The 21460-nt window shown below is 40.1% G+C and overlaps 2 protein-coding genes across 2 annotated transcripts in view; one reads left to right on the forward strand and one right to left on the reverse strand.

Moving 5' to 3' along the window:
- The window catches only part of LOC121861070 (inward rectifier potassium channel 2-like), a 93217-nt gene extending 87363 nt beyond the window's left edge, over positions 1–5854 (reverse strand). Inside the window, exon 1 of the mRNA XM_042358612.1 lies at positions 5751–5854. The gene's annotated coding sequence lies outside the window, so the exon portion shown is untranslated. The remainder of the gene's footprint in view (positions 1–5750) is intronic.
- LOC121860878 (histidine ammonia-lyase-like) lies at positions 3614–20980 on the forward strand. Its single transcript, XM_042358242.1, has 16 exons — positions 3614–4078; positions 7931–8116; positions 8405–8471; positions 8840–8942; positions 10019–10113; positions 11793–11938; positions 12748–12887; positions 14868–15063; positions 16118–16213; positions 16462–16601; positions 16814–16958; positions 17610–17696; positions 18235–18347; positions 19538–19668; positions 19870–19987; positions 20309–20980. Exons 1-16 carry the CDS (start codon positions 4024–4026, stop codon positions 20456–20458), a joined length of 1968 nt encoding a protein of 655 aa, XP_042214176.1. The 5' UTR covers positions 3614–4023; the 3' UTR covers positions 20459–20980.
- Positions 20981–21460: the final 480 nt, after the last annotated feature.

A 21460-nucleotide genomic window follows, 5' to 3' on the forward strand; every position in this document is an offset into this window, starting at 1 on the left:
CCAGTATTGTGAGCTTAACACAACCTATCAGACGATTTCACGATAAAGTTTAATACCAGTAGTCCAGAATTGGGAAACTATCCAACATTTTCAACACGAAAGGTATTTGAAAGATGTAAACATTGACTGAAAATGGATTACGATTATCTTAAAAATTGGGATGAGAGGAGAAACTCGCCCAAAACATGTAGGTTATGTGAGAGTGAGAAACTGGCCGTTGGCAACACAAGGAGTAGTTCTGGTGGGGTCTGTCCAGCAGCCTCGTGTCCCTAGGTATACTGACCACAAAAACCAGAAGTTACGATCCCGATCAATTACCTTATAAGAGTACCCGCTGGACCGCTTATAATGAGGACGACGCATTAATAACTGACGAATCACAACGGAAAAATATGTTATCTTATTTGTGATTGGTTAAAGGTAAGGTTACGCAACAAGGACGATTGGTTAATAGAAGACAAACATGCGATCACGTGCATAGTCTCTGATTGGTGGAGAGAGGACACACCTCTATCCACGTGAGACTTATTATCTTCCTAATTGGTCAAGGAGTAATACACACCTCTGGATTTAGGCTACTGACAACTTTGCCAGAGATCACGTGAGTATGGCGGAGTTTAGTGATTGGTGGAAAGAGACGACACACCCCTGATCTGACTAGTCACCCATAACCTGTTCTCACAACACCTGAGTATATAACACCCAAACTTCCCTCGGGCTCATGTCCCAACCCACACTACTCACGGTCAATTACTCATCACCCAGGACAAACATCCCTCCAAATATTTCACAAAATCAACTAAAACATTTTGACCTTTTTACCTTTTGACCTTTCTGTCCAGTTTTCAGTCACAGTAGAGATTTGGCCAGAAGAGACAGATGGTAGAGAATCATCGGGAACTTGTTTACATTCATGAAAAAAAAATTATATCCAGTAGTTTCTGTATCAGTGGTGAAGATGGAGAGAGCAGTGTTGGTCAAGGTAGTACAGGTGGTGGTGGTGGTGGTGGTGGTGATGGTGGTGGTGATGTAGGTGATGGTGGTGGTGATGTAGGATGATGGTGGTGGTGATGTAGGTGCTAGTGGTGGCGATGGTGTACTGTAGACGATGGTGACGAAGAAGGTAGTGAAGGTCGTGGTGTGGTGATGGTGACGACGGTTATGGTGAAATCTATCCTTTACTACCCAACAACACCTTCATAAATTAAACACTAATAAAAATTAAAACCAAAAGAAATATTGGTACATTCAATATACATCGCCCACCCACCCTCCCCCACTCCACCATACCACGAATAGAATATCAGTAAAATAAACTTGCCAAAGCACCTGGTAACTAAACTACTGCGTCCAAACTTGCTAACTCAAAGCATGTCTTGGATATCGCCCGGGTAAACAAGCAAGAAGGCAACAAAAGCAAACTAAACGGTACAACCACAAAGTACAGTACTGCCTGGAGACAGATAGGGGAGGAGAGGAGAGGGGAGGAGGGTACACAACACTATTTTAGGAGTCCAACGCTCAAAGATGTCTTGCCACGGATTTTTGGACACACACACACACACACACACACACACACACACGATTGTGCCATCTTAAAAACCTTAAAATGACCTTTTAGTCAGAACTGCGTATGTTTGGCGCCGTTTCAGAAATTAATTAATTTTAACTTCAAGCACCTTGGCGGGTCCAGCACCTCGGCCAGCCACAGCCAGTCAGATAGTCACAAGGCTTAGGTGAACAGAACAGGTTTCTTGAATGTGTTTACAAGTCACCCTCTGCGTCTTAGAGTCCCTCTCTGCCTCCCTCCCTCCCTCCCTTCCCCCTGGCTCTGAATTATGATAACAGCATTGGAAGTTTCAAAGTGTGGTGGTGATGTTGGTTGTAGTGGTGGGCATGGTGTCTAAGTGGTGGTGGGGATGGTGTCTAAGTGGTGGTGGGGATGGTGTCTAAGTGGTGGTGGGGATGGTATTTAAGTGGTGGTGATGTTTTCTAAGTGGTGGTGATTTTTGGTGGGGGATGGTCTCTAAGTGGTGATTGTGGTGGTGGAGGATAGTGTCTAAGTGGTGGTGGTGATGGGAATGGGTTTTAAGTAGTGTTGGGGATGTTCTCTAAGTGATGGTTGTGGTGGGGATGGTTTCTAAATGGTGGTGATTGTGATAGTGGTGGTCAAAGTTTCTAAGTAGGAATTATAATATCTGAGTATTTTCTGTAATAGTTTCCAAATAATAGTTTCTGACTGGTAGTGATGGTAACTGAGTGATGAAGGTGATAATTTCTGAGTGGTACTGTAGATGGTACTTAATAAATAAGATATCTATAATACGATTCCCTGAGCCCCTGCCAACAGCGCCACACTCATTAAAAATGGATATTGATTCAGTTAACCTGTTCTTCTGGGATTCAACTGATCTTACGTATTAGGAAAACTAAAAATTAGGTATATTCATCGCTGGCGAGTGTACGAAAAAAATTCTCTGGACACGTGGAAGCATCTGGCATATAAGTACTGAGACAAGAGAATACATACGTGAGGTGGATTGGCATTCTAATGTATTTTCTAAGATTTTATTTATATTAAAGTAGTTTTTTTTTCATTTGGTCGTCCCTTCGTAAACAACAGACATAAAGTAAGTAACATTAATGATAGTGAAGGTCATATAGAAACAGCGTGTTTGTGTTGTTAGTTATTTAGGGCTAAATTAATATATCAACCGGCTAATAAACAATATGTTATCTTTCTCGAAAAGTAATTTCACGCTAGATACACATCCTTCTCAGTCAGCTGTGTTAAGGTGCAATACACCTGTACTCGTAAACGTGTTAATGAAGGTATTGGCAACATACTGGTCTATTGGTGTTGTGCCATAACCTGGTCCTGAGAATAAGGCTACATGTTCCACTAAGCCCAGTTTTTATCCTTTACAAATAAGACACGTGGCAAATACCACAACTTAAAAGAGACGCATCGTTTTGTACCTCTCTCCTCTACCTTCCATATCTAGACACTACAGTTCTCTTAGTTCTTTACTCCTTGGAATGATGTGGTCTCGTAGAATTTACATCACGAAGCTATAATGACTGTGTTAAAACCAAGGCAGATTAAACAGGAACACAGCGACAGGATGAAAGCTCTTGTCTGCTGAAGATATTGTAAGTTATAGGCAAAAACTGGACAGAAGACGATTACAACAACAACAACAACAACAACAACTCCTTGGTAATAAGAGCTCTTCGTTTTCTTCTGAACTTACCAAAAGAATATTATAGCCCGATTGTTAACAGCAGATCCTCAGCTTATATAAGAAATGAATAATACATATTAACTAGATTGACCAAAAATATGCAGTACATGTGCATTAATTAACTAAAGACACCAAATTTTCAGATGCTTACGACCAGCAAATAGAGATATTTGTACAGGATATGTTGACGTACAATCAAGCAGACGGCCACCTTAATATCGTATCACACTCCTAGAGGTTTGGGAAATGTAAATGGAAGGTTATTATATGCCATTATACTTGGCAAAGTTACATCTAATTTACAGACACTGTCGAAGACTTATGAAAACATTTTACACAATAGTCAGGTGTAGTGTGGCTGGGTGCCTCAGGTCCCTCCCAGTTCACCATCAGGGTCCAAATCGACCGGCCCAGCCCAGTGACGACTCTCTCATTGTCACCGCCGTCTTCTAGTCGTTGTCATTTACGAGTGTCTGTTGCGTCCGTTTAATCTTCATCTTCCATAGACTGTCGCATTGGTGTCGTCATTGTCCCTCGGGGATTGTACTCGTATAGTCCATGCCACATCCCCGTTACGTAAGAGTCCTTCACAATTAGGTCAGTGCGACTGTGCTCTCTCTGGTCTATCGCCAACACCGACTCAGTGCTTCCAGTGATCTTACCGTGGCTTGGCTGACTACTGTCTCCGCCCCTCCTACAGTTCCTCACCCGCTCCACCCAAACGTAAACACCTTATCAAACCCAGGTGGTGCAGTAGTTTCCAGGAAACGTAGCCAAGATGAAGGTGTCTGTGCGCCTGCGTGGGGAGTGGCTGCAGGTACCGTGTAAAACAGGTGAGTTATGCCTCGTGTTATCAAGGAATCAGAGCTATCATAAAATCCCGGGGAAGCTTAATTGTAAACAATATAACGTGAACTAACCTAACCTAAACGACCAAACGATCTTGGCTTATTCTTTTGGTGGCCTTAGGATTCGTTGGTTCGTCCCCTTCCCCTACAGCATTCCAAGATCGTATGGAACACCTACAGAGATCAGATTCCTGTATCAAACATGACAGATAAAAGTTCACCATTAGTGCTAATGTTTCCTCTGATTCTGCTTTTTTTTTTAACTTATTCAATATCGTTCTACCTTCTGTCGCAACTCTCTGTAAAGTTATTCTGTATATACCCTGTACGAAGAAAGTTGGTTAAATAAGTTCCAGTCCTAACGGGCCCTAACTGACCTAAACCGTTATAAGCTAACCATGGAAACTGGTATCCATTGGGTTTGGGGCCCGTTAGGACTGGGGCCTAGAGAACTGGTTATGGATCACCTGAAGATTAGAAACTCTGGGGATTAGAAAGTCTAGTTTATTTCCCCTGGAGAGCAGACATCCCAGGTTATTTCCCCTTGAGATTAGACATCCCAGCTTATTTCACGTGAAAATCAAACACCCCAGCGTATTTCACCTTAAGATTAACCACCCTAACATTAACCTAGCCCCTCCCCAGGTAGCGCATAGGGTGATTAACCTTCAGGTGAAAAAAACTGGCAGTAACTAAATCTTCACATGAACCCTAAACGCTGCCAACGACAACACTCAAACACAAAGCTGACACTAGGAACTAAAACAGCAGGGACTCAAAGTAAATCCCTAGCTGAAAAATTCTCATAACACGTAACGTCTGCCACTGTTCATAAACGACGCCTCTTAGCTGACGGAAAATCCTGCCCCGTTAAAACCAGCAGAGCGAGGGAGGTCTAAGAGGGGCCGGATCCATCTCCATCAAGTTATGACCAACTCCCGTCACTGCTGAGTCGACCATGATATGGTGGATACTTGACAGGCAATTACGTTGTTAGAGAGAGAGAGAGAGAGAGAGAGAGAGAGAGAGAGAGAGAGAGAGAGAGAGAGACTTATAAAAAATGGAATAAAAACTAGAATAAAGTAAAACTAACGAAGAATAATTTCCTAAAAGCTTTTAATATCACAGCATCAACAACTACACCACCCAACACAATTCTGCGACATAAAGATCATTAAATTAATCTGACTTACAAAATTCTCACACCCAACTTCTTATCTGTATTAAATTCTCCCTTGTGATTTAGAGGCACCACAACTACACAATTAAACAAACACAGTGTCTATAGTATCGGTTCAGTAAATCCGACGACTTTTTAAAAACGTTAAGGCAGTTCACCAGTCTGGTATCCGGATTCAGAAAGATTCTATACGTTAATTATTGTCCCTAAGTGTTAATATGTGATCTTTTACACGTTAATTTCCGTCCCAAACTGTTAATAAGTAAAAGTAAGTAGTCCAAAAAATTAACTAAAATTCACCCAACCAGAACTAAACATGTTAAGTTAAATCAAAAGGTACTCAAGGTTGGCTCACGTAACACACCTGAACTCTTCAATATACCTGTCTTCTCCTGGATTTCAACACAAATTACATATATTCATAAAAAATAATAAATAAATGCATTAATGACGTAGATAAACAAGATAGCCTCTTACTGTGTTGATGACTTGAATCCACAAATGACAGACAGGCCCCATTGTGTCTTCTGATGTGTACTGTAGGTGTTGATTGTGAAACTCTTCTTACTGTCTGCAATATAAGGATTTAATTAATGATAACAATAAACAAGAATAATTGTAATCACGGTCTCAATGATAATAAATAATGGTAATAATAATTGTATAAAAACCTGCAAACAAATATTGTCATCGTTAATATTAATAATGAACAACAACAACGATAATAATAATAATAATAATAATAATAATAATAATAATAATAATAATAATAATAATACAGTAATAATAACATAAAACAAATATTATTAACAACATCTAAAATTTCAAGATAAGATTTTCCTTATTATTATTAACTTCATATACATATTCAAGCCTTCGTGTTACTCTCGAATTTACTGCAATCTTTTACTGAAGTGGACATAATTAATATTTGCAGAGGCAGTGTTGGAATTTCATGACATCGGTTATAAAGAAATTATTCAGATTTTCATTCTGACTCCTATGTTCCCTGGAAAGTTAATCACTATTCAAAATAATACACACACACACACACACACACACACACACTTTTTGTCTCAGTTTGGTATCAACATATAAATTAATTCATTGTTTTTCTTGTGTGATATTTATCTGCAGTACAAAAAAAAAGAGGGAAGGGTATGGTAGAGGGCAAGGGTATGGTAGAGGGCAAGGGTGAGGTAGAAGGTGCAATTAAATGATGGATGGACAGGAGAGGAAGGGGGTGGAGGAGAAGGAACAAGGGTGTGTGTACTCTCTCTCTTTCTCTCTGGAAGCTGAGTGACCATCCAATACCCCCCCCCCCACCCCCTTACCCAGCTACAGCTTGGACGTGGTTTTAAGAAGTTTAATCCTATCAAACAAGTTCTTCTTAACTTGTATCCATGCCAGAACTCTTGAAGTCGATTGAGCAATGTGTGTGTGTGTGTGTGTGTGTGTGTGTGATGCTTCCTGAATGTAAATATAACTAAAATCTTGGTCTTCATAATCATGTAAACAAACTGATTTTGTCATTGAAATGTAAATCGACTTTGGGGTTGATAAGGAAATGTAAATACATGTACTGTCTAGCGAATTGAATATCGATGATAAAATTTATAGTCTGCAACAAATTAAACCACTGAAGCTTAAACCACAGGGTACCTGACACAAACAACACATTACATGCATGTTTAACGTGATATACCAACACCCGACCTGTTAAGTCTGACGGTAAGTAGGCTCACAGGTCCGGGTGTATCAAGCATAGACGTAGAAGGATGAACTAACACAGACGCTGGATATAAAGAATCTTGCATTTTTCAAAATATTACAATTTAAAGTAGTAGCACTAGCATGAATATTATTACTTAATGTTCATATCTTTATGAACTAATTATAAAATAAACTTACCTGTTTATGAAAAAAAATAACATGACTTTGTCTCGAGCATAGTGATACATATTCTAACTGAACATCAAAGCAACAATAGGGAGGCATCACAGGTAATCAGGTCAGATCACGTTCCCTGTGATGGCGACCAACCATGCTGTGATGGCAATTATTGTTATGTTATGCTCGTTTACCTCTCTATATCACCAACAGTACAGATACTGTATTTAGAGGGTTTTATTTCATATTTTGTTTATGTCTATACAAGATCATTACTTAATAAATCTTGAAACTAACACTTAGTGAAGTGCTAAAAAAACTTGATAGTTGCAGTACAGTCCACGCCGCTTATGAGCCACACAGATTGGCGGCCTTGAAATTCCTAACCAGCAACTTGGCTGGGTCCATCCCTCCCCCACCTCACTAAACACACAAACGGGACAATGATCGTAGGTCAGGCAATATATCACAGTCATACTGGAAAATATCCTTATGGACAGAATATCAGAAAGTTACTGAGTGTCATTTAGATAAGTTTTAAAGACTTAACAAGATAGAACTACCATTTTTTTAATTAGTACCCTGACTGTATTGTACTGCTCTGTACTTGAATTACAATTATTATAATTTATAAACAACATGTCTCAGTGCTTTACGAAAAACGTATTCCTCAGCACGAAACAAGCTTTCAAAATCTCAACTAGGGAATGCCGACATTTAATCTAAAATTGATCTTGTTAACTAACTCTCATACGTGTGTGTGACAGGGAAGGAGACAGTGTCATGGCTCGGGGAGGAGACCCTGAGGAGATACATGAAGCTCAAGCCCGCCACCCACGTCCCCAACAAGACTGAAGCAGTGGCCAGCGTCCGCAAGACTCGAGGCGGTGCCATCTTGGATCCTTCAGATAATGTCAGCGACGTCTTGGATGATAATGACTTCGTGTCTGTTGGTGAGACGACTGATGATCGTCGTTGTTGTATATTAAACCTTTATTGAGAAACATAATTACAGTATAGGACCATTAAAATATACTGTGAGCATTGTATTTTTCTCTCACATCAAATGATAAAGATATACAGTATTTACTAAGTTAACTGTAAGAAATATCAACTGAACCTAACAACTTATCAATAGTTCCTTCTTCTGTTATTAAGTTACCTTTCATCAAGTTTCTTCTCTTATCACCAATATCATTATAATTATTACATCTTATTATTTTGTTTATTTACTGACTTAGTTCTGGACAGCGACCGACCCAATCCTATAACGGAGCAGGCGGAGGTGAAGTACGTGACGGAGCAAGTGTATCCTTCCCTCGGCCACTACACTACACTATGACAAGTCTTTCCCCAGGTCTCTTCCACCACCTTGATGTTACTCTATTCCTGACACTAGCTGACCAAAACAAACACTACATCACAAAAAACTCTCATAATATCCTTGCTTATTCTTTCATCCCTACAAAGCAACATTCGCCGAAAATACATCATAAGACTAATTACTCGACAGTATTTCACCAAAATTCATAAAAATTTTAGTATTTCAGTCACACACACACACACACACACACACACACACACACACACACACACACACACACTAAAAAAAACATTGGAAAGTAAATAATAATAATATAAAGAGACAAAACCGTAATTTCCTTAACAAGTCTCAGGCCAGGTCTCTACACACCCCCGGACGAGTACCTGACGCTGGATGGCGCCACCCTCACGCCGGAGGACCTCATAGCGCTGGGGAAGGGCGCCTATAAGATCAGGGTGAGTGTCGATACATCTGCCGGAAACCTTCGGGGTGCCCATACCAGAAATCTTGAGATACTTGAATAAAAAAAGTCAGGCTGTTTCTTCGTTGTTATGGGAACCTTGGGGTGTCTGAAATAAACGTTAAATCTGAGGAACTTCAACACTACCGATTATGACTTGAGAACCTTCTCTAATCTGGTAACAATACTCTCACAAAGTATACTATGATGACAATGATTTAATAGCATTCTCTAGCAATAATTATACAGAATAGATTAGCTATGTTTAATAGTATATATATATATATATATATATATATATATATATATATATATATATATATATATATATATATATGGTAGTATCGTCAAGTTTACAAAAAAAATAATAATACGACAACAAAATAACAATAATAATAATACAACTAATAATTATAATTATTAGCAAATTAATGGTAACACCTGACAGGTAATACGACAAAACATCACTGTGAGACGTAATTACCTGTGCTTACCTGTACCTGCCTATAATTAAAGACACAACACCTGGGCACTGTATTATCGACACTCTTTAGATTATATTTTAATTAAACAAAGGTGTGCGTTTTAACGTTGACTCTTATTCAATGGTTGATTATGTAATACCAATCTAGTGTGTGTGTGTGTGTGTGTGTGTGTGTGTGTGTGTGTGTGTGTGTGTGTGTGTGTGTGTGTGTGTGTTTTTCTATCTTTCATATCGTCCATCTATTTTGTTATTCATTTAATCATCTCTCTCCCCCTCTCTCTTTCCTTTCCTTTTCCTTTCTCTCCCTCTCTCTCCCGCCCCCCTCTCTTTCTCCCACATCTAACAGACCCTCGATATAACGGACTTTCCTCACCACACAGTCCGTTAAATAGAGGATTCACATCTAACAGACCCTCGATATAACGGACTTCCCTCTCCACACAGTCCGTTAAATAGAGGATTCACATCTAACAAACCCTCAATATAACGGACTCCCCTCTCCATATAGTCCGTTAAATAGAGAGGAGGTTCCACTACATATCAATTGAAACCATATCATGACCTTTCCTTCCCTCCTTCACCCACAGCTGAGTCAGGAGTCGGAGGTGGCGGTGAAAGCTGCTCGTGTGTTGGTAGAGGAGATCATCAAGGAGAAGAAAGGTCAGGTCACGAGAGGTCAAATGTGAATCTGGGTCTTGTTATGTCATGTTTGTAGACTGTTCTATATTGACGTACAATTCAGTTATTTAAAAAAAAAGGTTTTCTAATAAAAAATACCCAAATATAAAGATATAAAGGAAGAGTTAGTCAGTAATGTCTAGTTAAATAAATAAATAAATATATAAATAAATAAATAAATAAATAAATAAATAAAATAAAAAATAATAAAAAAAATAAAAAAAATTCCAACCCTGACCACCGCCGGCCATAGGTATAAAATAAGTATTGTAGGATTATTACTTTACAACTATAAATACCGCATTTAATTCACCATTATTATTATTATGACTATCAACAGCATATATCTTCATTATTATTGTTATTCTTAGTACCATCAACATAAATACTTAATTAACAAAGAATATATTAATCCATGTATTTGGTTAGGTTATGTTAGGTTAGGTTCGGTTAGGTTAGGTTAGGTTCGGTTAGGTTAGGTTATGTTGGGTTAGGTTAGGTTCGGTTAGGTTAGGTTAGGTTATGTTGGGTTAGGTTGGGTTAGGTTAGGTTAGGTTAGGTTCGGTTCGGTTAGGTTAATATACTACAGTAGGTAGATAGAATGGACCCCCAAAAAACAATTCAAAACATACAATATGTAACTGGAAAATCCTCGGTGCGCTTTGTGACCCTATTATGTTATGTGGGGGAGATATAGTGACTGATTGCTAGTTTATGTGTTTATTTGTTACAGTGGTGTGGCATCACGACGGATTTGGCAAGTTCGCCCGCACGATCATTCTGAGGACAAACAGAGCAAAAAATTCCTCCGCATCCCACACGCTATCACATAACCCCTAAGCTGTACTGTATATCTGTTATGTAATCAACCACCACAGGATTCGTTGGATTAATCTGAAGCTTTTGGTGTTTATATTTTCCTCCCATAGTGTGATTACAGTTTGTGGATCACCTGTATAATAGACACCCTAATGCTAACTTAACCTAACTGAACGCAACAAAACCTAACGCTAACCTAATTGAACGTAAACCCAAACGTAACCTAACCTAACTAAGCGTAATCTACTCTAATCTAACCTTAACTAACCTAATCTAACCTAGCCTAACAGAGCGTAATCTACTCTAATCTAACCTTAACTAATGTAATCTAACGTAACCTAACCGAGCATAATCTACTCTAATCTAACCTTAACTAACCTAACCTAACCAAATCTAAAACACACCAGACTTGTTATCATTGTGTTGTTGTAATAATCATAGTCTCAGTCTCCCACATCATCCTAGAGCCGGTGTTCTACAGTAAATGACATAATTAATAATGTCAAGATTACTCACCTGGACGTCCCCCCCCCACCCACTATATTACTGTAAATTAAGGCAGTGAGTTAAACAGGTGTTGGATGTCTTGGTGTTATATATGTCCGTTTGTTTATTCCTGTGGTGTGTGTGTGTGTGTGTGTGTGTGTGTGTGTGTGTGTGTGTGTGTGTGTGTGTGTGTGTGTGTGTGTGTGTGTGTGTGTGTGTGTGTGTGTGTGTAGGGTGGGAATCAGAAGTGTGTCATTGGAGTGTGGAAGGAACAATTAGAGTTGCCAAGTGTTATTTCCTGCCTGGTACTGGGCTGTTATATTATGCTCTCTCTCCTCTCTCTCTCTCACCCTCTTCTCCTCTCTATCCCCCTTACAGAGAGCTGACAGTCCAGTCCACTTTGCTGGTGTGGGCAACCCACTCAAGAGACAGGATGTTGCTGGCCCTCAGGATCAACGTACTAGCCAAGGGGTGTTCAGGCATCAGTCACGAGGTCATCTTACAATACATCGAGGCTTTCAATGGTCAGTCTTAATAGTTATCGTAAATCACTAATAGTTATCATGGTCAGTCTTAATAGTTATCGTAAATCACTAATAGTTATCGTAATGGTCAGTCTTAATAGTTATCGTAAATCTCCAATAGTTATCGTAATGGTCAGTCTTAATAGTTATCGTAATGGTCAGTCTTAATAGTTATCGTAATGGTCAGTCTTAATAGTTATCGTAATGGTCAGTCTTAATAGTTATCGTAATGGTCAGTCTTAATAGTTATCGTAAATCTCCAATAGTTATCGTAATGGTCAGTCTTAATAGTTATCGTAAATCTCCAATAGTTATCGTAATGGTCAGTCTTAATAGTTATCGTAAATCTCCAATAGTTATCGTAATGGTCAGTCTTAATAGTTATCGTAAATCTCTAATAGTTATCGTAATGGTCAGTCTTAATAGTTATCGTAAATCTCTAATAGTTATCGTAATGGTCAGTCTTAATAGTTATCGTAAATCATTAATAGTTATCGTTTCTAAATACGTATCTCTGTGATCAATCTTTACTGTTATCGTAAATATCTAATGGTTATGTCAATAGTTAAACTTTATAGTTATTATAAATCTCTAACGGTTATCTCATAGTCATCTAATTGTTATCTTAGTCATCATAATAGTTACCTAATGATCAGTCTCATACAGTCCTTTAACAACTAGTTAGCCTTAACAGTTATCATTAGTTATCATATGATCAGCCTTATATAATTCTCTAATGTTTATCTTATTTCGATATAAAAGCATAAATGATGTTTGTTAACTTCAATTTTTTGTGTGTTCCCTTTAAGAGTCTTGTCTGCCGTGGGTACCAGAGAAGGGGACAGTGGGGGCATCAGGAGATCTGGCACCTTTGTCTCACTTAGCACTAGGCATGATGGGTGAGGGCAAGATGTGGAGCCCAAAAACTGGCTGGGGAAATGCTAAATATGTAAGTATTAATGTGTGTGTGTGTGTGTTGGGGAGAGAGGGGGAGAATAGGAGGGTAGAAGGAAAAAGACTAAGGTTTCGAGTCAAGGAGCTCATTATCTTCAAGAGGTAGAGTCAACGTGCACAAGAGGTTAAAAAAAATAATTGTGCTCAAAGCATCAGTAATTGTAATCGTGTGTATAAACAGACTTATTCTTGAGATTAAGTAACGTACTCGTAGCACTAAATCCTCATACTGAGCAGAACTAAAGACATTGTATTCAGGGGATAACATATTAAGAGTCAAAGTTGTCACGCACACAGGGTTCAGTTATTGCATCTTACTATTTAAGGCGTCACCATAGTCATGGGATTAAGTCATCATCCTTTAATCAGGGTTCCCACAAAAATCAGACTTTTATATTTCACGACTTTTCTATGACCAGATCGATTAAAACCTTCTATGTCAGGGGTTCTCAACCAGGGGGGAATTTCCCCCTCAGGTTTTCAGGAAACTGATACTAATATGGAAAAAATAAAGGATTTTCAGTATTATATGCATATTATTTGGAATGCACTTTTTGAGGCAGACAATCTTGGAAAGGACGGAGGAATGACATTCTGACATATGGTGAAAGGAGTGCATGGGGCAAACAAGGTTGAGAACCACTGTTCTATGTGAACTTGCTAGTGCAGCCAAAACTCTCATGTTTATTGAAATTCTACAGTTTACAGTAAAGATAATACCTTTAGTTTTCTCTACCCTAAGCACTTCAGTATGATGACGACACTTAGCGATTTTTTTTTCTGGTCATATGTGACCTGCTCTACGTGACTGTATGAGTGTGTGACAGCAAGAAGCATAATTCTCAAAAGTTTACAGAAATTCCCTTAATGTGATTATGACTGTGCAGCATAAATGGTGTGTATATTCCTCGAGTAAATATTGTTGGAACTGAAGCAGGACAATTAAATAACTAGGAATACTGTTACCAAATTTTTACAGAGAGATTGGTGACATTGTTCTACTTAATAAAATCTTGGAAACCGTTGATATTTTAATGGACCGTGAATTATTATGAGATTTAAAGTAGAAATCATGAAGGTGGTTGACACGTTTAACTGTTCCGGGTTAAGTTATTAAGTGAACATATGCCTCAACCTTCTGTTATGTAAACAAAACATAGTTACCTTGTGTGTGTCAGATAGAGATGGTAATACCTGTATTCTCAGCGGTGTTGACGTCATCAGATTCAGTCCCTTTACTTCTGCCATCATACTTTCTTACTGTTTCTTCATGTTGTCTTCTTTGAATCTTAATATGTGACATGGGATAAATAAGATACTCATCTGTGTCGACTACAACACAACACAGACACTAGGATCTACCCTGTAAATGTGTGTTAGTAAAACAGATCCCTAAAGCTGAACATTTAACAAGCCTCGATGTGTCTCACTACCTGAAGTTGGCACCGTTATACGTTTCCAGTACTGGCGGGGCAGGTGTTAGTACAATACAGTATGGCAGACAGAGAACATCTAATATCCTCCCCTGACACACCAAGGCTCGCGGGTCAACAAATCACAAATCTGTAATTTATGGATCTGCAATACTGTATTAAAATTCAAATTAAATGACATATCAATCTAATGCAATGTTACATTAAATAGTTAAGCTTTTAAACTGGTAAACTTGCACTTACCTTAACCCTTTCTTGGAGCGTCGTGAACACGTCTGTAAAACAACACAATATTAGTTGTAGAATTTATCTGTGTTCCTAAAACAATCTTTCGTAGGAAATTTTTTTCCAGTGATCGGCTCCCATACCCGCCTACCAGATTCACTTACTATAAACTTAAGGCTGAACTAAACCAACGTTGCTAAATCCTAGTGCTCAAGAGGTTAAGTCATCGCACTCATGAGGGAGATCTCAGTACTTCATGGGGTCGTTCTCGTACTCTGAGTTCAACAAATAAGTTCTTCTCCCCATTTGGCCACCAGGTATTGGAGGCTCACAACCTGAAGCCCGTCAAGCTGAATGCCAAGGAAGGTATTGCACTCATCAACGGGACGCAGCTTATTACCTCTCTCGGAGCCGAGGCCCTGGAGAGAGCTGAAATAGTAGCCAAACAGGCGGACGTGGTGGCCGCCCTCACGTTGGAGGTGCTGAAAGGCACCTCCAGGGCCTTCGACAGTGGTGAGTCCCCCCCCCTATCTTTTCTTTCTTTCCTCTCTCTCCCGCCCCCCCCTCTCTGTCTTTTCCCTCTCTCTCACCCGATTATTTCTTTCTGGCTTACTTGCTAAACATGCAACTTACACCTAATGAAATACTGAGGAACGCAAAGTGTAATCCACAACTACAATAATAATTCACAGAGGTAATTATGAATTCCCCCCACTACGGAGTGGTGCTGTATTTATAAATAATTGTTAATGAAACTTACAAAGACATTAACTGCTAGCCAACTGACCTTTGCCATAATATTTACAAGGCAGAATATCTTTGAAAAGACAATAATTCCCAGGCATGTGATCTTTATAATAATAATATTTGGTATGAATTAAACTTTACAACAATGCTAATAATATAAAGTACAGTAATTACTATTATGATTATATGCAGGGTAACTTTTATGATGATAATTAACATATAAGTGACTTTTGTAATAAAAATTAGGAATGTAGTTACCTTTAGTGTGTCAATAAACACTATGTAGGTTACCTTTATCTACAATAATAAAAGTGTCTGCCTGTGTGTCAGTCAGTCAGTCAGTGCCGTACCTCCAAGACCATGAAACTTTAACACCTGCAACTTTGCATACACACTAAGGGGTCCCTGGGGAAGTACACCTCATTGTTACTTTTTAGATTTGACAAAAGTAGAAATATAAAAAAAGTAAATACAAATAAATACAAAAATAATTGAGAGGGAGGAGTGCAAGGATCCATAATGCATGTTAGTGATGTAGTGAAGATGATTATGTAAAGATCATAGTAAGTTGATGTAATTGGGTTGAGTTAGTTTTGGTTATGTTGAGCTGATAAGGGTTGGGTTGGGTTGGGTTGGGTTGGGTTGGATTACTTTAAGCAGGGTTGGTGTGAGTTGACTTTGGTTAGTTTAGGCTGGATTAGGTTAGGTTAGATTAGGTTAGGTTAGGTCAGGTCAGGTTGCATTTGATTACTGCAACCTGTGAGAAGCCAGGTAGGTTGACTAGTAATGACAGTAATTAACAGGTATGCAATCTTTACAGATGTACACAAGCTGCGTCACCACAAGGGCCAGATTGAGGTTGCCAGGAGAATCAGGGCGCTGCTGCACAACGACACATACTCCTCCGAGATTGCAGGTACCAGAGTGAGGGAGGGAGGGAGGGATGGAGAGAGTTAGAGAAAGCGAGTGAGTTAGAGATATTACAATAGAAAGAAAAAGAGAGAGATTAATCAGTTCCATCCCCTAACTCTCTCTCTCTCTATCTCTCAACCAGTCTAAACCAGAAAAATAAAAAAACAATCTCGTGAACAAAGATCAATCACCTTTAATAAACACCTAAACACCTTTCCTTGCCCCCATCTCTCTCTCCCTCACCATTCACAGAGTCACACAGGTTTTGCGATCGCGTACAAGATGCCTACACCCTCCGCTGCACTCCCCAGGTCCACGGCATCGTTCATGACACACTTCACTTTGTCCGTGGCATCCTTACTGACGAAATGAACTCTGCTACTGACAACCCCGTAAGATTTTAAAAGGCTACTACTACTACTACTACTACTACTACTACTACTAATAATAATAATAATCATCATATATTCGTACCAAACAAACTACAGTATATAATAACGAAATATCAATAGTTTATAGGTATGATCTTTAACGAAATTTCCCCCACCCAAAAAATCCCTTGACACCTGCACCATAAAATAACCAGCTGTTTATCCCCCACCAGCTGGTACTGTCGGAGAGGAAGGAGATCATCAGTGCGGGGAATTTCCACGGCGAGTATCCAGCTAAAGCCGCCGACTATCTCGCTATTGGTATACATGAAATAGCCAGTATGTCTGAGAGGAGGATTGAGCGTCTCGTTAATCCAGGTAAATGAGAAGACTCGTTAATCCAGGTAATAAGGAGACTCGTTAATCCAGGTAAATGAGGAGACTCGTTAATCCAGGTACAAAAGAAGAGTCTACTCATATTACATAGCAAGAGATTTAATATAAAATGTTAATCCAGGAAACAATGGAAGTTAATTAACCATCTACTGAGGGATATAACAAAGCTTCCATTACTATTAACACAGGTACCTGGTGGTGGGGGATGAGGGGATGAGGGAAGTGGGTGAGGGGGGAGGGTTGGATGGGTGAGAGGGGGGGGGTGGATGGGTGAGGAGAGTGGGAGGGGTCGGGTGGGTGGGTGGGTGAGGGGGGGGTCTCTACTATATAAACAGTATCTACATGTTGTTAATACTTCACTAAATTACAATATCAACAAATAGTTTTTTAATAAATCCCTCGTATTAACCAGCGTCTCTTGATAGTGCTTGATAGTTCTCACCTTCACACCCTGATTGCAAACGTCCGCTCACCTAAGATTTAATATTGATCTTAAATTATTCATGGATATATCACTATCAAATATACCTGTGTTATACCTGGAGCTCCTATAGTATGTCAGGTGAAAGCATAATTTATTAATTTATGATAGACCTAATCTGTGTGTGTGTGTTTGGTTCCTATTTCTTGTAGCCTTGAGCGAGCTGCCAGCGTTCTTAGTGAAGGATGGAGGTCTCAACTCGGGTTTTATGTTGGCTCACTGTACGGCTGCCTCTCTAGGTACTGTATACACCCACTGTTCTATATCCCAACCCTCAACCTCCCTCTTAAGACATTAGTAAGTTTTCTCCCCAGTGACTCTTGAGATGGGAACACTTATCTTAATTACTGATCAAGAGTGTCTATGTTTGGCGTCACTGTAGGTAATATCTTTATTTTGTATCTTAATTTTATGTATGTTAGATGTTCTTTTGTATCTTCTATTAAGGAAAAAGATAATGATATATATTTGAGATTTTAGGATCTTTTTTTTTGTCTTTCTTTAATCTATGTCTAGTTAACATCAGTATTTTAATTCTTTCAGACAAACAATAAGTATATTTCTACCACTTGTAACGGTCTCTCATATATTTGTTCGCACGCACGCACGCACGCACGCACGCACACACACACACACACACACACACACACACACACACCTTCGTTAACTTTTTACAATAACCTTAGATAAAATAAAATCTCATACTTATTCTCTATTTACCATACGACATAAACCACTACTGACGTATCCTCCTGCTGGTGTTGATGTTCTGTACAGTGTCGGAGAACAAGGTGTTGTGTCATCCGGCCAGCGTAGACTCCCTCACCACTTCGGCAGGCACAGAGGACCACGTATCTATGGGAGGGTTCGCTGCACGTAAGGCTCTCATGGTAAGTCTCTAATAGACTCCACCAGTAGTCCTCCTAATACAAGAGTGTCACTACAGGTAAAAAGCTAGCGGGAAAATTCTTGTGATGTAGTTTTCCATATGAGAGAGAGAGAGAGAGAGAGAGAGAGAGAGAGAGAGAGAGAGAGAGAGAGAGAGAGAGAGAGAGAGAGAGAGAGAGAGAGAGAGAGAGAGAGAGAGAGAGGAGAGAGAGAGAGAGAGAGAGAGAGAGAGAGAGAGAGAGAGAGAGAGAGGAGATAGAGAGAGAGAGGAGAGAGAGAGAGAGAGAGAGAGAGAGAGAGAGAGAGAGAGAAGAGAGAGAGAGACAGAGAGAGAGAGAGAGAGAGAGAGAGAGAGAGAGAGAGAGAGAGAGAGAGAGAGAGGAGAGAGAGAGAGAGGAGAGAGAGAGAGAGAGAGAGAGAGAGAGAGAGAGAGAGAGAGAGAGAGAGAGAGAGGAGGGGAGAGAGAGAGAGAGAGAGAGAGAGAGAGAGAGAGAGAGAGAGAGAGAGAGAGAGAGAGAGAGAGAGGGAGAGAGAGAGAGAGAGGAGAGAGAGAGAGAGAGAGAGAGAGAGAGAGAGAGAGAGAGAGAGAGAGAGAGAGAGAGAGGAGAGAGAGAGAGAGAGAGAGAGGAGAGAGAGAGAGAGAGAGAGAGAGAGAGAGAGAGAGAGAGAGAGAGAGAGAGAGAGAGAGAGAAAGAGAGAGAGAGAGAGAGAGAGAGAGAGAGAGGGGAGAGAGAGAGAGAGAGAGAGAGAGAGAGAGAGAGAGAGAGAGAGAGAGAGAGAGAGAGAGAGAGAGAGAGAGAGAGAGAGAGAGAGAGAGAGAGAGAGAGAGAGAGAGAGAGAGAGCACAACTATCACCATATGACTTAGTTCACCATCACCAAGGCATAATTAAGACCACATTAATCACCATACATCAAATGCACCATTAATCACTCAATCTCCAAGTGTACCATAAGCGACTACAAGATCCATTACCTACTACAACTACTATCACCAGATGCTCCCCAAACAACCACCACAATCCGCAATCTTGTAGCCTGCCACGATTTCCAACCAGCACTATAAATCAATCCCAACTAACACTACCACCATCTCCAACCTGCATTACCACCATCCCAACCAGCACTACCACCATCCCAACCAGCACTACCACCATCCCAACCAGCACTACCACCATTCCTCTTCCTCACAGGTGGTAGAAAACGTAGAGCGGGTAATCGCCATAGAACTCTTGGCCGCTTGTCAGGCTATCGAGTTCCTCCGACCACTCAAGACCACCACCCCCCTGGAGGAGGTCATCAGGGTCGTTCGCTCCGTCTCCAGGTGAGGGAGGGAAGGGGAGCAGAGAGAGGGAGGGAAGGAGGGAGGGAAGGAGAGGGAAGGAAGAACGGAAGGGGAGGGATAGAGAGGGAGAGGGAGGGATAGAGAGGGATTAAGAGGGAGAAAGAGGGAGTACGTGAGTATAAAACGTCAATAAAAATGTAAATTGTGTCTGTATGAGTGTCACCTGTATGTCTCCCGCAGTGCCTTCGATAAAGACCGCTTCATGGCCCCAGAGATCAACATCACCACCGAGCTGATTAAGGACAACAAGATCTGGAATGCTGTGAAACACCACATAGAACACTACCACCACGTCCAGGTGAGTGAGAGAGAGAGTGTGTGAAAGACCGTGAGACAGATAGTGTCAGAAAGAGATCGTGAGACAGAGACAGAAAGAGAGAGGCAGAGACAAGCAGGCTGAGAGACAGAGACAGAAAGTGAAAGACAGAAAAACAGACAAATAGACAGACATACAGAGAGAACACGACAGAGAGACAAAGATAAAACGTAGGGAAAAAGGAGTAAAACAAATTAATAACATGTCCCGGAACTTCCCCTAACAGTAGCAGGATGAAAATAAATGCATCAAAATAAGAAGATTCCATTACAAGACTTCTCTAACAAATGTCTCCTCCCTCAGGACGTGGAGACTCGTGTGTTCTCCCCCAGCATGAGTTTCATCGGCAGTGGTCCCCCTCGGCCCCTCAAGCGGGGGATCAACAACGGTGGGGGTCCACGCTCCCCTGCACACCTAAAGAGGCAGCGCACCTCCAGCAGGAACAACCCCTAGACCGACACCAACCTGTAACTAATATGGACAACAAGTACCAGCGCCAAACACCGATGCTGAGGGAAGGAGCGTCAGCTGCAGTACAGGAACGACAAGACCAAGTGTAACAACATCAGCCCTGGACAATTAATACAGACCAATGCCATAATTAATAATTTGTTGGAGAAACAAGAACGATAAATAGTAGTAAAAAAAAAGCCGCCAGACAGGAAACTTATATAAATCTCACACGCTATGTAATTGAAAATATTGTTACATCTATAAGCTTACACCCACAGTAGTTTTTTTTTATATAAAATAAATTGCCTGGCTTTGTTAAGTCAAGCAATGTTTTCTTTTTCTTTCCTCCTTTTTAAAGTACTGTACGGCTTACATGGACCAATAACACATCTTGGTCACCATTGTTTTTGGTAACACATGGAATACTCGACTGATGTAAATCAATGAATATGTTGATATTCGCGATGTGTACTGTACAACATATAAGTTGAGGAGATGGGCAAATACATGTGGATGTTTCTACTTGTTGTGTCACTTCCCTGTAACGTGGCTTGCGTTACTCTCCCTATATTCTCCCCTTCTTTGAGGCTTCTGCATCACCTTGAGATTATAGACACATACAGTAAATATACATTGTTTTGAAATGACTGCTACCGTATCAACACAACATAACCTTCTGCTTTAAAAAAGGTTGATTTAATAAAGTTACCAGCATACACCGAGTTTTCCTCTCTAACAGTTTCTGAAGCACGATCACTATACAATTCTGTGTTGTCATTGTGAACAGTGAACTGATTAACAGACGGTGGTCCTGACTAAATACTAGTGTTGGAACCTCTATTGGATGATAAACAGTATCGACCACAACTCATCTTAGTTTTCTATATTATATTAAATGTCATCCACGTTTTACGGCCATTTTCCACGCTTGTTTGGGTCTCTTGCAGTCTCTCTCTTGTCAGGTTATTTACTCTAATGTCATTTCTTATAACCTCTCGCCGT

The sequence above is a fragment of the Homarus americanus genome, unplaced genomic scaffold, assembly GCF_018991925.1.
Source record: "Homarus americanus isolate GMGI-L3 unplaced genomic scaffold, GMGI_Hamer_2.0 scaffold52806, whole genome shotgun sequence".
NCBI lineage: Eukaryota > Metazoa > Arthropoda > Malacostraca > Decapoda > Nephropidae > Homarus > Homarus americanus.

Excerpts from the sequence above, each read along its gene's own strand:
- LOC121860878 (XM_042358242.1), top strand. The coding sequence starts at position 4,024 with ATGAAGGTGTCTGTGCGCCTGCGTGGGGAGTGGCTGCAGGTACCGTGT. Across the intron at positions 10,114-11,792 it reads CAGGTCACGAGAGGTCAAAT|AGAGCTGACAGTCCAGTCCA; the intron begins GTGAATCTGGGT and ends TCCCCCTTACAG. Across the intron at positions 11,939-12,747 it reads ATACATCGAGGCTTTCAATG|AGTCTTGTCTGCCGTGGGTA; the intron begins GTCAGTCTTAAT and ends GTTCCCTTTAAG.